At 48.2% G+C, this 16,477-nt stretch overlaps 1 protein-coding gene across 4 annotated transcripts in view; it reads left to right on the top strand.

Moving 5' to 3' along the window:
• AJAP1 (adherens junctions associated protein 1) overlaps positions 1-16,477 on the top strand; it is a 233,696-nt gene that overhangs the window by 170,577 nt on the left and 46,642 nt on the right. For all 4 annotated transcript variants that reach the window (XM_053280912.1, XM_053280913.1, XM_053280911.1 and 1 more), the window contains one exon: positions 13,813-13,900. In XM_053280912.1, coding sequence (XP_053136887.1) covers positions 13,813-13,900 — 88 coding nt within the window. The remainder of the gene's footprint in view (positions 1-13,812; positions 13,901-16,477) is intronic.

The following is a 16,477-nucleotide window of genomic DNA, read 5'->3' as shown; positions in this document are numbered from 1 at the left end:
GCCCTTCAATCAGAATAAGCAAAAGCAAAGATTGGTTGGTCCAGATGTGATGCTGAAACCCGGGTTAAGTGGCCGGTTCTATAAGTGGGCTTGCCGCATGGCCCCTGTTGCTGTACACGACCAGCCAACACCGGGATGGGCTCCCTTAGCCCAGTTTTGGCTGGTTGTGAGAATAGCCTGACTGAGTCAAACTATTGGTCCATCTAGCTCTGCATTGTCCACACTGTCAGGCAGTGGCTTCTTCAAGGTTGCAGGGTTAAAAGGTGTGTTGCCGGGGCACGGCTCTGCACCGCAGTGACTCATGAGTAGCCTTTGGACCTTCTGAATCCAAATACGCAGGTGCTCTTCCCAGAGCAGCCCCATCCCACAAGGGGAATATCTTACAGTGTTCACATATAGTCTCCCATTCAAAGGCAAACCAGGGTGGACCCTGCTTAGCCAAGGAGACCATTCATGCTGGCTACCACAAGACCAGCTCTCCCTCCTTGTCCAGGAGTTGCCCCTCCACGCTTCTGTGTGTGGGGTGACCAATTCACCCTCTCTCCTAGAAGGCAGTGGGGCTCTTCTTATGATCACCGAAATCGGGCTAGGAAAATCCGTGGCTCACAGCCAAGCCTGGTGGTTCTGGAGCAGCGAACCCACTCCTGTAGCTCGCCCCTTAGCCCGGGTTTGCGGAGCGAGCGCTCCGCAAACCCGGGCTATCTGCTCGTGAGTAGCCGTGCCGTGGCTATTTGTGAGTAGACCCCCGGCCGGGAGGCTTAAAAGCAGCCTCCCGGCTCGGGGGTCTCCCCAGTATCCCCCCACCCCCGCTAGCTCCGTCTCAGAGCTGGCCATCGTGTGGGCGGCCGATCCGGCCACCCAGGGCTCCCTGCCCATTCGTGAGCGGGGAGAGCGGGCTTAGCCCACTCTTCCCGCTCAGCGCCCTAAACCGGGTCTCACTGATCGTGAGACCCGGTCCAGTCTCTACCACACAGTGACTTTTCTCCCAACGGTTCCCCCAAAGAAGCTCTTTGTTGAACACCAGTCCAAAAAGTTCATAGGAATTTCCAAACGATATAAAAGCCATCAAGCAGGTAATCAGCCGGCTAATTTATTTATTTTAAAAAGACCTAGGTAAGAGAACGGAGCTGAAAAACAGACGCTGTTATCATGGTACTGTCTTGCCAGGCTCCAAGACAGTTCTCAAATCCAGATCGAGCCCTAGCATTTATGTATGTACTTAGCAAATTTCTAAACTGCCCCAAACTCATGTCTCTGGGTGATTTATAATAAAAACTAGTAGCTCCTGACAGGGTTCTACCTCATTTGTCGGTGGCAGAGACCAGCTCTATGAGTTTTATCAAGGCAGTCCAAGACAGATTGTAAGAAGGAATCCCAAACTCCCACCCCTCCCCAGATAACAGCCATTTAAGCAGACTGAATAGTCCTGACCAGAGGAGTCCATTTTTCACCTGGTCATTACATCCTGGTTTTTAGTGCCAATGATATTTTAGAAAGCCCATAATTGTCAGAGGGCTTCTAATGGCCCATTTCATGGAGTGGGGGGGGTGGAATGGTGCTCCTAATGGATTTGCAGGGTGCCAGAAGCGGAGAACCTAAGCTGGGTTCCTAAATTGTGAGTTTGATGATATATATATATTTTAAGAGGAGATAGAAGTGCCTTGTAAAAGTTGCTCTGAAGTTGCCATTACATTTATAGCCCTTGTCAACAGGATCCTGGCTGGAAGAATGAAGTGGGACCCAGTTTGTAACTCTTGCAGAAATAAAACCCGTCAGGAGTAGGGATGTGCACAAAACCAGCTTGGCCTGTTTGGTTCAAATTTGAACTCGCTTCAGACCAGGGTGGGTCGGTTTGGTTTTAGTTTTGCTTGAACTTGCTTGTTTTGGTTTTTGCTTGAACTTGCTTGAAGTTCGAATTTGAACCCAATTTGAACCGGTTCTAAAAGGTTCTACATAGGGTATAATGGGGAATTGAACTGGCCCATTATTCCCCATGCAGAGCACCTAGGGGCACAAATCTGGGGTGGGTGGTAGGCAACCGGGGTGCCTACCACCCACTGAACCACAAAGCAATCGGACACTCCTGTGCATTTCTCCTATAGGGGATAATGGGGATTTAAGGCAGCCCCATTCCCCTCTTTGGGGGGTGCCTGGGCACCCCAAAGTGGCTTTGTGGCACTACAGGTTGTGCCACAACTCCCCCTAGGCAGCTCCAAGCCAGTGGGGCTTATAGGTCCCCCCCCCGGGAATTTTTTAGTTTCTGGCCTTTTAACACTCTATCTATGAGGTTATTCACACGATGGGAGAAAATTAGGATAGCGGAGGCTAGCCCGATTTTCTCCCATCGTGAGACCCACCGGGCTCGGCTGCGAGCCTGGTGGTTCTTCAGTGGGTAACCCGCTAAACTACCCCGGTGCTTAAACCAGGTTTGCGGAGCGAACACTCCGCAAACCCATTTTTTCCATTCATTTGTTGCCGTGGCGCAGCTCCGTGGCAAGTCACGAATAGACCCCCGACCGGGACGCTTAAAAGCAGCCTCCCGGCTTGGGGGTCTCGCACAAGGCAAGCTGGAGCTTCCGGGGGCCATGCGGTCCCTGATTCCCCCCCAGCCCCCGCCGGCTCCATAACGGAGCCGGCAGTCGTGTGGGCTTAGCCCACTCTCCCCACAAACCCCCGCTAACCCCATCCAGGCTCTCCTCACTGATTGTGAGAAGAGCCTTTCCATCCGAGTAGATTCTCTGGTTTGTGTTGTGTACACACACACACATACATATGAAAAGGTCTTCATAGGGTTTCCTTGAGAGAGCTCATACTGCAACCAAGAATCCAATTTATGTTTGGACTGGCTGCTGTCTTGCATGCTATTCACGCGCGTGAAGGAAGCCGGGCGAAGGTCAGGCCCGCTTTCCCCACATCAGCCCTGCGGGCTCTCCACACTGCTTGTGTCTTTGGAAAAATCTTGTTAAAGCGAAGAACTTCTAAGTGACATTTTGATTTTGTTCAGCCCTACTGATTCATCTCAGGCTCACGGCTGTGTGAGATCTCTTACTTTCATTCCCTCCCAGTGGTGGTGGTGAAAAGCCTCATCTGTACACAGAGAAACACCTTTGCCATCAGTAGGATCCAGCCCTCCCAAGCCAACTGGGGGGTCTTATTAATGCACCCTAACAATGAAAGTATGCTGGTTATCTTGGCTGTTTATTCAAGTCTTCATAGTCTGAGGAAAGTTGGGGGGAAATTGCTAGTTTGCTTTGGAAGCTGAAAAGAAAATGGTTACCCATTTGGGAGCCAAAGAGCAATATCTTCCCCACGGTGCCTCAGCAAAGGTCCTGGATGACAATTTCTGGGGGTCGCGGTGGGAGGCCATTCTGCAGAGCTGTGGGAAGCCATGACTGCTGTGCCTATGGCTGTTCATTAAAGAGAACTCATTTAAGCAACCCTCTCAGGCAGCCGAAGGTATCCAGCCTTGGCCGTGTGGGAAGCCCGTCTCCCATAGACTTACTGATTTCAAGCAATGAGGACCTTCAGTCCAGAGTTCAGGACACTCAGGTATCCTTCAATCTCTCTTTCTTACCAGGCCAAAGGGATTGGCAGAACCTGAAGTGGGGCTCCACATGTCTTGCCCCACAGCTCGTTGAAAGGGTCGACTCAATGTGCAGCAGCTGTGAAAAAGGTCAATTTCATGCAAGGGATCATTAGGAAGGGGATTAAAAATAAAATGGCTAATATTATAATGCCCTTATACAAGACGATGGTGTGGCCACACCTGGAGTACTGTGTACAATTCTGGTCACCACATCTAAAGAAGGACATTGTAGAACTGGGAAAGTTGCAGAAGAGGGCAACCAAGATGATCAGGAGCCTAGAGCACCTTTCATATGAGGCAAGACTACAACATTTGGGGCTATTTAGTTTAGAAAAAATAAAGGTCTATAAAATCATGCATGGTGTGGAGAAAGTAGAGAGAGAAATTCTTCTCCCTGTCACATAACACTAGAACCAGGTGTCATCCCATGAAATGGATGGCCAGGAAATCTAGGACCAACAAATGGAAGTACTTTTTCACACAACAGTTAATCAACTTGTGGAATTCTCTGCCACAAGATGTGGTGACAGCCAACAACCTGGATGGCTTGAAGAGGGGTTTGGATCACTTCATGGAGGAGAGGTCTCTCAAGGGCTACTAGTTGGAGGGCTATGGGCCACCAGCCTCAAACGCAGGATGCCTCTGAGTACCAGTTGCAGGGGAGTAGCAGCAGGAGAGAGGGCATGCCTTCAACTCCTGCCTGTGGCTTCCAGCGGCATCTGGTGGGCCACTGTGGGAAACAGGATGCTGGACTATATGGGCTTCCTTGGGCCTGATCCAGCAGGGCTGTTCTTATGATCCTGGTGGGAGCCAACTCCCTTTCAGAATTGGTCTCTGTGTGATCCAAAGACACCATAAAATGCCAATTTTGAAAGAGCTCCACTGGCCACTGATATGTTTCTGAGTAGAATGCAATGTGCTGATTACTACTGAGCAAGCCCTTAATGGCTTGGGTCCAGTGTTCTCTCTAATTTATGCATGCGCGCACACACACACACACACACACACACGCCTTAGAGAGATCAAAGTTTGGATCTAGGGTATTTAGGAGAGTGCTTTCTTTGCCATGAAGCCCACCACTTACTGAGATCATGTGGGGAGATCCAGTTGCACTTGCTACCTTTATCTATTGTTTGTTTGGTGGCAGCACATGACCGGACCTCCTCTAGAGCATAGGAAAATAGGAAGCTGCCATATACCGAGTCAGACCATTTGTCCATCTAGCTCAGTATCTTCTACCCAGGCTGGCAGCGGCATCTCCAAGGTTGCGGGCAGGAGTCTCATTGGTTTTGCTGGTATCTGTCATGTCTCTTTTTAGACTGTGAACCCTTTGGGGATAAGGGGCCATCTTATTGATGTATCATTTATTTTTCTATGTAAACCCAGTGAGGTCTTTGGTTGAAGAGCGGTAAATATTTGTAGTCGTCGTCGTAGTCTCAATAACCTGCTTCCCCTCATGGAAAGGGCTACCCCTGTCCAGAGTGGGCCAACGGATAGCGCAGGTCAAAGCCAGGGGGATAGATGCGGCAGAATTTCGCTCAGAAGGCGTCTGACAACATTCTGGCACTGATGCACAAGCATTCTGACAACTGGCCCAGGAGGAGGAGGACCTGCCGCGGATTTTTTGGGGGTGGTTTTTTGTCGTGAGTAGGTTGGCAACCCCTCGCTGTCCCGGAAGCATCCCCCGTAGCCAAGGCCTCCGTTTTTGTCTTTGTTTGTTGTTACATCCTCTGCTGCCGGTTCCTGGCAGGGGTTAGTTCTGTACCTGCCTGCATCCCCGCAGCTCCGAGTTCTTCCTCTGGTCTAGCGGAGCTAGCAAAAGAACTTGAAGGAGAGCGAGAAAATAATAAGAGAGTCACTTGCGGGCTATCATTACCCGAGCAGTCTGGCAGCCGCCGTCCTGGTGCATCACACCGGCAAAGGTGACCTTGGCTTTTTATTGCATGAGATTGTCAGAGCTCCCCTCTCCGAGCCTTTGATGGATCCTTCAGATCCGTCTTGGCAGACGGGGCCAAGGCACTTTTCCGAATGGCATCTCATCTTGCAGTATTTGTTTGGGCATTATTTATACGTCTCCTGTTTGCCTTCCTAGTGCCGTTATTGATCACTGTCAGGGGTGTGCGCCATTGTCCTGATTGGCCAGGGAGAGTCCTGATAGCAGAGAGCGTGGGGCAGAGAGCTGTTTTTCATCAACCCAGTCCTTGATCCAGGCCAGCTTTTGAATGGGGCTTTAGTTACTGGTATTCCAGATGTGGGGCTAACTAGCAGCCAGTAGCAAGAGCACTGAAAATCTATCTGCACTTGCCTCTTTGTACATAGTGAAGTGATCCTCATGATCGCTGCTGGAAGCTACCCCCTTCTGTGGGGAGGAAGCCCGAAAGCACTTAGCTCCCTGTAGACGATTTCCTCCTCCTCTCTGGGCAGCCGGATCGGCCGTCCACACTGCTACCGGCTCCGTCACGGAGCTGGTACGGGCGGCAGGGATTGGGGGGCACCTGACCCCTGGAAATCCCCGGGTGCCCCGCACCAAAGGGCTCACAATGTGAAAAGAGACATGGCAGATACCAGCAAAAACCACTGGGGAGATGCTGTGCTGGGGTTGGATAGAGCCAGTTGCTCTCCCCCTGCTAAATGTCAGAGAATCGCCACTTTAAAAGGTGTCTCTTTGTGGCGGCGTCCTGCGGCAGCACACAGTATCAGCAAAACAAGGTGAACAGAGCGCTTGCTCCGTTAACCTCATTTAAGGGGAGGGGTTGGTAGGCAGGCTTGTCACCGAGGAACCAGCAGGCTTGACTGCAAGTCTGGTAGTACTCATGATGGGGGGAAACCAGGCTGTGCTCGCTTAGCCCCGTTTCCCCCCATTGTGTGACTAGCCTCAGTATCTACTGTATATCATTAAACTGTGAATATTCCCAATTCCACTCCTCTGCCTTTTCCTTGCACACGACAACTCTTTCCCTTGGATTCTACAGTTAGTGAGCATGGATTGTCCCCTCTGCTAAGCAAGGTACCCTTGGTTTGCATTTGGATGGGAGACCGCCTGTGAACGCTGTAAGATAGCTCCGAGGAAGATTATCTGCATGCAGAAAGGTCCTGGATGTACTCCCTGGTAGCATCTCCAGACAGGTTTCCTGCCTGAAACCTTGGAGAGTCTCTGCCGATCAGTGTAGACCACAGATTCCCACCTTGTGGTACTCCAGATGTTGCTGAACTACAACTCCCATCATCCTCAGCTTCAATAAATTGTACCTGGGGGTGAAGGGGTGAATATATTTTAGACTTTGAGCCCTTTGGGGAAGGAAACAATCTTCTCCTTATTCTTAGTCTATGCAAAACTCTTTGAGATCTTTCTGTTGTTGTTGAAAAGCGGTGTATAAATACTTCCCTCCAGACCATTTTTTTAAAAATTGCGTAAATTAAAACATAGAAAGAGGGAATTGTAACAAGAAACAGACGTTTTGACGTATATATGTCAAAACGTCTGTTTCTTGTTGCAATTCATATACAGTTATATGTACAGTTAAAAAAATTAAATAATTTATTCATTTTATGTATTTATTTGGGTATATTAATAAAAATTAAATTAAATTAAATTAAATAAGGTCCCTAGAGACACTTCAAAGATTTAAAATGCACGAAATGGTATAGATCCTGATCTGCAGAGACCTATTGTGGAGCAATTGTGTGTTTTGTCTCCAGCTGCAAGAACAAATCTCCTCCCGACTTTTAACTCCGTGGAAGGTCGGCAATTACAGACTCAAGGTGGGGGACAACATGGGGGCAAACAGAATAATGCCTTCCAGACTATGAGATCATTGGGCTTGAGGAACTGGGCAGGGAGAACTGGGATTTGGCAAGCATGTCTTGGTTTTCCTGTGTGAAACACTGAGGAGGAGAGCTGGCCGTAAGGTAGGATTGTCCCCTCTGCTAAGCAGGGTTCACCCTGCTTTGCATTTGGATGGGAGACTGCATGTGAGTGCTGTAAGATATTCTCCTTAGGGGATGCGGCCACTCTGGGAGGAGCAGAAGGTCCCAAGACCCTGGCAGCATCTCCAAGATCGGGCTGAGAGAGACTCCTGCCTAGAACCTTGGAGAAGCCGCTGCCAGTCTGTGTAGACAATCCTGAGCCATTCATTCATTCGATTTCTATACTGCCCTTCCCAAAATGGCTCAGGGTGGTTTACATAGAGAAATAAGAAATAAATAAGATGGCTCCCTATCCCCAAAGGGCTCACAACCTAAAAAGAAATGTAAGACAGACACCAGCAACAGCCACTGGAGGGATGCTATGCTAGGGATGGATAGGGCCAGTTACTCTCCCCCTGCTCACTAAAGAGCATCGCCACGTTAAAAAAGGTGCCTCTTTGCCAAGTCAGCCTGAGTGAATACGGTAGTGTAGGGGAACAAAGGGATGTGAATAATCTTATTAGGGGAGCAAGGGTTTTGCTATCCATTGAATATTTATAGGGGTAAGATAATTAATGCTGTTGGTTTATTCACCTTATTAATGAAGCTTGCTTGACATTTTTGATATTTACCCATGTTCTTTGATCCAGGCCAGCTTTTGAATGGGGCTTTAGTTACTGCAGGAGAGGAGAGCTGGTCTTGTGGCAGCAAGCATGACTTGTCCCCTTAGCTAAGCAGGGTACACCCTGGCTGCATATGGATGGGAGACTAGAAGTGTGAGCACTGCAAGATATCCCCCTCAGGGGATGGAGCCGCTCTGGGGAGAGCAGAAGGTCCTAAGTTCCCTCCCTGGTTTCTCCAAGAGAGGGCTGAGAGAGACTCCTGCCTGCTACCTTGGAGAAGCCGCTGCCAGTCTGTGAAGACAATCCTGAGCTAGATAGATGGACCAAGGGTCTGACTCAGTATATGGCAGCTTCCTGTGTTCCTGTGTGCTGGTATTCCAGTCCTGGAGTAGAGGTGGGGCTAACATCCAGCCAGCAGCAAGAGCACGGAAAAGCTGGGTGGACCAAGGATCTGACTCCGTAGAAGGCAGCTTTTCAGGTTCCTGTCTTCCTCGGCAGACCCAGTGGCTGGCTTCAGCATAAGGATGCTGCCAGTGCCGCCCAGAAAAGCCGCCAACTCAGAGGCAGTGGGACATACGGCGCGGCTGCAGAGATGGAACTGCTGACAGCTGATGGCTGTTGTGACATGTCTTAACTTCCGAGGAGAGATGGGGGCCGCCTCCCGTGCTCCGTTCAGGCGGAGAAGTGTCATAACAGAGAGCAGCGATTACGTCGCTGGCGTCTTCCTTTGTCTTGCGCAGTCATTCATGTTGATTAACTCCTATCCAGACCGTCAGCGATACATTTTGTTCGGCTTAACGCCGGCAATTGTTGCAATCTTGGTCTGGGAGAGCAGCACCAGCGCTGTGCTGGATCTTCTGCGGTTGGGATTTTCAGGTAGTAAATATCCATTTGAGTGAGACAGATCTCTCCCCACCCCACCCCAGACCACATTACATGGTGCGGATATTTACTTTCTAGAAATCCCATTCAGCACCCTTGTTTCCCTTGCTTGATTAGTTAGGACCCATCTAATCAGGGGTCACATAGTGTTGATGTCACAACACTGTGTCCTTGCAGTTGGTTCCATGATGAACCAGCTGCCTTCTCCCCCTAGCTAAGCAGGGTCCATCCTGGTTGCATACGAATGGGAGACCACATGTGAGCACTGCAAGATATTCCCCTCAGGGGACGGAGCCGCTCTGGGGAGAGCAGAAGATGCCAAGTTCCCTCCCTGGCAGCGTCTCCAAGATAGGGCTGAGAGAGATTCCTGCCTGCAACCTTGGAGAAGCCGCTGCCAGTCTGTGAAGACAATACTGAGCCATATAGACCAATGGTCTGACTCGGTATATGACAGCTTCGTATGTTCCTGTGTTCCTGTGACATAACTTAGGCCAGAGGTTCTCAACCTATGGGCCTCCAGATGTGGCTGAGCTACAACTCTCATCATTCCCAACTACAATTTATTGTAGCTGGGGATGATAGGAATTGTGGTTCGGAAACATCTGGGACCCCTGACTAAGGGCAAGTGAGGGTATTTGCAAGTGAGGGAGAAGAAAATGAATAATCCAACATTTTGGCAGAGGGCGCAGAAACATAGCTAAAAAGGGAAGGCATTTTTTTTTTGCACTTCCAAAAATGTCAATAAAAACCTGAATAGCTTTTCCTCCCCAAGACTGCTTAATATAGGTCAATTGAAACATCAATATTAAAGTCCAGATTCTGCGTTTCTGAATACTGAAGGGTGGTAAGTGACCTTGTTTCTAGTGCTTAGCAATCAGGAAGGTCCTTCCGGCAATCAAAAGATTGGCTACTCTATACTCAGCTTTAACGCAAAATCTTGAATATCCAGGGTGGCCAGAAGCATCGTCAGGAATATATTTTCAATCTTAATCACCATCATCATAATCATCATCAACAACAGGATTTCAGGCCCCATTACATCCTTAAGAAGTGAAAGAATAAAATAAAGCTTTTTTAAAGACAGTGCGTACCCTTCATTCATCATACCTCCAAATATTTCGCCAGTGAGAACAGGAACACATTCTTGTGAATGTTAAGAGGGTGTGGTCAAGGAACCTGGGAGGCATGGCCTACAATTCTGACTACAAGTTTATCATAAATGAAAAGCGGTCCATATTAAAGTGCATTCAGAATGCATGATTCCAGATGACCAAACAGGGTCGACTCGGGAACAATGAGTGTATTTACCTGAACCCAAGACTAGTTTCCACCCAAGAAATTATATATTAGAAATCAGGAGGTCATCCTAAATTCAGAGTCCTGTTCCTTTGAGTTAATGTAGGTATAACCTGCATTTAACCTCTACTTTTGAAAAGGGTCATCTTAAATTCAGAGTCATCTTTTATTCGGGTTAATACGGTCTTGTGGGGGAGCAAAGGGGTGCGAAGGATGGCTTTTAGGGATGTGCACATCAGTTTGAATTTGAATCGATTCAGCTTGAATCGGGGTGATTCGAGTGATTCAAATCCAAATTGAATCACGCCTTAAAAGGGCAATTTGATTCAAATTCAAATCAGATTTTTGAAATTTGATTCAAATTCTACACAAGTTTCTACACCTTTTAAAAAAGCCATTCAGGCCCCCTGACTGATTTTAAAAGGTGCCAAAACAGGGTCAAATCAATTCAAATTCAAATTCAAATTGCATTTTTGGATCAGATTCTCATTTGATTCTAATTCAAAACAGATTTTTGGAATTCGATTCAAATTTGAAACGAATCAAAAAATTTCATGCACATCTCTAATGAACATCATGAACATCTCTTAACCCCTGCTAACTTGGCAAAGAGGCACCTTTTAACGTGGTGGTTTTCTTTTATTTAGCCGGGGGAGAGTAACTGGCCCTCTCCACCCCCAGCACAGCATCCCTCCAGTGACTGTTGCTGGTGTCTATCTTAGGTTTCTTTTTAGATTGTGAGCCCTTTGGGGACAGGGAGCCATCTTATTTATTTCTTATTTCACTGTGTAAACTGCCCTGATCCATTTTTGGAAGGGCAGTATAGACAGCGAACAAACAAACAAACAAACAAATACTGCCTTTTCCTCCTACCACACTAAAGTGCTGGGTACAAGTCCCATCTCCTGTCTCACAGATAATCACTCCCTCCTCCTCATAGCTGGTTGTTTGCTAACAGGCGATCAGAAACCAGGAGTGTACATAAGATTGGGTCTGCGACCTACCTTCTTTGCAACCATGTGAACTGCCTTCCTACAGTACAACACACACCATAAAGGATACTGACTCTGTCACCTGTAGATAGCAGGAGGGCGCTGATGGCAGGTAAAAGCGCATCCCACGTTGGAGATCTTAACTGCTGCATTGACCTCCAGCTGATCGTGTTGGTGAATGAGCTTTCATCATGTGGGTGAAGTTAAGTTTTTCTATTAACCGTTAGCCCGGCATAGCCCATCAAGTACCACTACCTGGAATAGACAGTGAGACAGTAAGATTATATCAATGGGAGCAATGTGTTATTGTGCCGTGGATGTAAACCTTGTTGTTGTATCTGATCCCGGACCGAAGTAAAGAGCCCTTTCTCACAGGTACCTGCTAAACAGGGTCCGCCCTGGTTGCATTTGAATGGGAGACATGTGTGAGCACTGAAAGATATTCCCCTCCGGGGATGGGGCCGCTCTGGGAAGAGCATCTAGGTTCCAAGTTCCCTCCCTGGAAGCATCTCCAAGACAGGGCTGAGAGAGACACCTGCCTGCACCCTTGGAGAAGTTGCTGCCAGTCTGGGTAGACAATCCTGAGCTAGATGGGCCAATGGTCTGACTCAGAATACGGCAGCTTCCCATGTTCCTATGTTCAAGCCCAAACTCTGCCCTATCCCAGTTTTGGCTGCTCGTGAGAACAGCATCAAAGACTACTACTACTATTACAACTGCAACTTTCATGTTGGTGTCATTAACCCTGGATATCTGACATCTTCATTCCCTCCTTCACTCACTTCCATTGGGGTCTAAATGATGCCAGGGCCCGTTCTGTACTTCTTCACACAATGCATAATTAACTGACAAAAATGTGCTACCCCAAGATATGCCTGCTGGATTACATGGTTTTTGAAACAGATTCGACACGTACACAGAAGACAATTCTATCAACAGTTGTTTGTCATGCTAGTTAAACTGAACCTTCATCTCCAGTCTCAATCTCTTTTTATTTCGCTGGGTATATAGCCTGTTAGCCTGTCCCATCTCAACAGCTTAGAGCAACTCTTTGTTGAGTAATTATCCTCTTCCCTCCGTATTCTTCTCCACCAATGCATATGGATATATTTTTTTAAGCCCTTGCTTAAAAGATGCTTCCAGAAGATGCCCAAGCTCAGATTTTGGTGCATCTCCTGGATAATTCTAGAGTTGAGCACCAACAACTGCGTCTTAGTCTTTCTTAGCACATAAGTGGGGTATTTAAAGCATTGCCAGTTGGTCTTAAATAGGCCTGCACATGGACACAGAAGCTAGGATTGGGTCCAACCTGATCTAATCAGACCACAAAAAGGTCATTTAGGGGTCTTTTGGAAAGTAGCCAAAGGATACTCACTGTGAACCCGGAAGAAAACTAACAGAAAACCAGGGAGTTGCAGGGAAAGTGAGGTAACACTCAAGTGAGGTAACAAGTGAGGTAAAGTGGGGGAAGTGAGGTACCCCTGCTAACTAAGAACATAGAAACATAAGAAGCTGCCGTATACTGAGTCAGACCATTGTTCTATCTAGCTCAGTATTGTCTTCACAGACTGGCAGCGGCTTCTCCAAGGTTGCAGGCAGAAAACTCTATCTGGAGAAGCCAGAGAGGGAACTTGGAACCTTCTGCTCTTCCCAGAGCATCTCCATCCCCTAAGGGGGATATCTTGCAGTGCTCACACATGTCAGGGGCGGACCCCGCTTAGCTAAGTGGACAAGTCATGCTTGCTACCACAAGACCAGCTCTCCTCCCTAAGCAAAGAGGCATCTTTTTAAAGCTGTGATTCTCTCATATTTAGCAGGGGGAGAGCAACTGGCCTTATCCAACCCCGGCACAGCATCCCTCCAGTGGCTGTTGCTGGCGTCTATCTTATGTTTCTTTTTAGATTGTGAGCCCTTTGGGGCAGGGAGCCATCTTCTTGATGTGTTCTTTATTTTTCTATGTAAACCGCTTTGAGAACTTTGGTTGACAAGCGGTTTATAAATATTATAGTAGTAGTAGTAGTAACATCACAGAATCTAAGGGGAAGTTTCCTCACCACAGAATTGCAGGTAAAACCTGGAGGTTGGCTGCTTGTGAGTGAATAGGCTAAGAAAAAACTTGACAAAAGTAATTTTTTTAAAAAATACGCACAGGCAGAATGAGGGCAGAAGATGGGTTCCTCCCAGCCGTGATACTGTGTGGGAGAGGGCAAAGATAAACCCCTTCTGTATTTTCCCAAAGGAAACCACAGGGCTCTGCGGTCACCAGGAGTTGACACCGACTCGACGGCACAACTTTACCTTTAGTCTTAAAGGCAGTGGTGGAACATAGAAAGGGAGACGGGCCCCTATTTATGCCATGCCTAGGTCCTTGAAGGCTTCATGTGCTCTTGAGGACTCAAATGGAATATCCCACTTCACCCTAGACCTAGTTGCTTCCAGCGATGAGGCGTCACTCTCTGCATACTCAAGGTTTCTTTTGTTCCGAGATACATCTCCATTCTTTCTTTATTGTTTATTTCCTCTACAGGTCTGGCTGTCCATCAGATTATCACCATCACCGTCTCTCTCATCATGGTCATAGCCGCTCTGATAACGACGCTCGTCTTAAAAAATTGGTAAGGACCTCCCTTCCAGTGAGTTTGGCTTGAGTGTTGGTGCCAGTGGTTGGCAGTGGGGGAGACATGGTGGGGGGATAGTGGTACAGAAGGATATTGGATTTTTTGGGGGATGGGAAGAAGGGGACGAGGAGAACAAGGTCTATGGGCTGCAGTTTCTACATGAAATGTTCCACAGTGAATTTGAATGGCCTCCGTGAATTCAATAACTTGGCCTCCATTCCAAAGGCGTCGAGGTGCACATTGATTAGAGGAGAGTGTAGCCCCAAAAAGGAGATGAATTGGAAGGCTCCTTCTCACGATCAGCAGCACCCACCTCTGCGTGGGTGAAAGACCTGTTAGGTTGGTCCGCCCAAGAAGGTTCTTGGATCCAATACGATTCCAAGAAGCCTTGGAAAGGTTAGCGTTGGCTCTACTAGTGATTCTGTTGATGCGCTGGTGCAAACACGGAATGATGAACTCACTAAAGCAGTAGACACAATTGCTCCTAGGCGTCCTCTCCCACCTGCTTCGAAATTAGCACCATGGTGTTCAGAAGAAATATGGGAACTGAAGCAGTGATGTAGTTGACTAGAGTGTGAATCGGTGTGAATCCGACAGATAGGGATGTGCACGGAACCATTTGGCCCGGTTCGGTTTGAGGCCGGAGTGGCCTCGAATGGAACCGGGCCAGTTCGGTCCGGCCCCCCATCGAACCCGCCCCCCCCCCAGTCTGGTCCTGGACCAGTTTGTGAACTTTTTTTCGCGGACCTGCCAGACCGGACCCGGCGGTCCAGTTCTGGTCCGACAGAACCGGGGGGGGGGTTTCGGTTCGACCACGAACCCCCGGACCGGTCCGCACATCCCTACCGACAGATCACAAGAGAGAGCACACTTGAAGATCTATGCTTGCAGTGTGGGTGGCAAAGAAGTGGTTCTTTTCTGCCCACATTGCTTCTGCATATTCACATCCAACCAAGTTGTCTAAGGTTGTGAGGGGGCTAGTATGTGCCCCTCCCCCCTCAATTTGAACTTGGAACCATCAGTCACTCACGGTGACATCTTCAATGAATTTTTGCGGATAAAATATCTTATATTCGGGCCTAACTGGATTCCACAGTTACTGCAGAGTCTATAGTGGAGGTGTCCAGCCTCTTATAGGATTAGATTGGATCACTTTCAGTGCGTGACTCCTGAGGATGAGGAGAAAATGCTTCAAACAGTGCATCCTGCAACCTGTTCTCTTGACCCTTGCCCAACTTGGCATATTTCATCTGGTAATCATATTATCAGAGAGGGTCTGGTAAATATTATAAATGCTGCTCTGTGGGAGGGCAGGATGCCTCCTTGACTTCAGGGGGCTATTATTAGACCTTATTTGAAGAAACCGGCATTGGATCCCTCAGAATTAGCTAATTATAAACCAGTTCCTAATCTTCCATGGGGAAAGTGTGTGGTGGCCTCTCAACTCCAGGCAGTTTTGGATTATCTAGACCCATTTCAAACTGGCTTTTGTGTGGGCTATGAGGTTGAGGTTGCCTTGGTCGGCCTGATGGGTGATCTCCAATTGGCTATCAACAGAGGGAGTGTTACTCTGCTAATCCTTTTAGATCTCTTGGTAGCATTCTATACCATCAACGATGGTATCCTTCTGGACCACCTAAGGGAGGTGGGATTGGGTGGCATTGTTTTACAGTGGTTCCATTCTTACCTCTCTGGTAGATTCCAGATTGTGTCACTTGGACATTGCTTTTCTGCAAAGTGAGAACTAACATATGGGGTTCCACAAGTCTCCATACTGTCTCCAGTGATATTTAACATCTACATGAAACTGCTGGGGAGATCATCAGGAGGTTTGGTGCAGGGTGTTATCAATATGGCGATGACACCCACATGTCTCCATGTCGGCCTCATCAGGAAATGGCATATCTTCCCTAAACACCTGCATGGTGGCGGTAAACCATTTCTCCCTGGTTTGCATTTGAATGGGAGACATGTGTGAGCGCTGTTAAGATATGACCCTTAGGGGAATGGGGCCACTCTGGGAAGTGGCCCCATGTAATGATCTTCATGCTTGCATACAGAAGGTTCCAGGTTCCCTCCCTGGCATCTCCAGATAGGGCTGAGAGAGATTCCTGCCTGCAACCTTGGAGAAGCCGCTGCCAGTCTGCGTAGGGAACTTGAAACCTTCTGATGCTCTTCCCAGAGTGGCTCCATCCCCTGAGGGGAATCTCTTCCAGTGCTCACACTTCTAGTCTCCCATTCATATGCAGCCAGGGCAGACCCTGCTTAGCTAAGGGGACAAGTCATGCTTGCTGCCACCAGACCAGCTCTCCTCTCCAGCGATCCTGCCCACCTTGCAAAGAGCAGCCTGTTTTACACGCCCTGACTCTCCATGCCTCCATGTTCACATCCACCCTCATTTGCTCTCCTTTCTTCTATCGCATCAGTTATGCATATAGTAAAATAGGTTATGTCTTCGCTTCAGGCGTTCCTGCCTTTACCTATTTTCCTACACAAATTGACCTACTTTGAGGCCAACTTTGCCAGCTGTAATGATACGGCGGCACCTCTGGGGAGAAATTGGGGGAGCACGAT

This window comes from Hemicordylus capensis, chromosome 16, assembly GCF_027244095.1.
Source record: "Hemicordylus capensis ecotype Gifberg chromosome 16, rHemCap1.1.pri, whole genome shotgun sequence".
Lineage (NCBI taxonomy): Eukaryota > Metazoa > Chordata > Lepidosauria > Squamata > Cordylidae > Hemicordylus > Hemicordylus capensis.
This window is presented reverse-complemented; position numbering and strand designations above follow the sequence as displayed.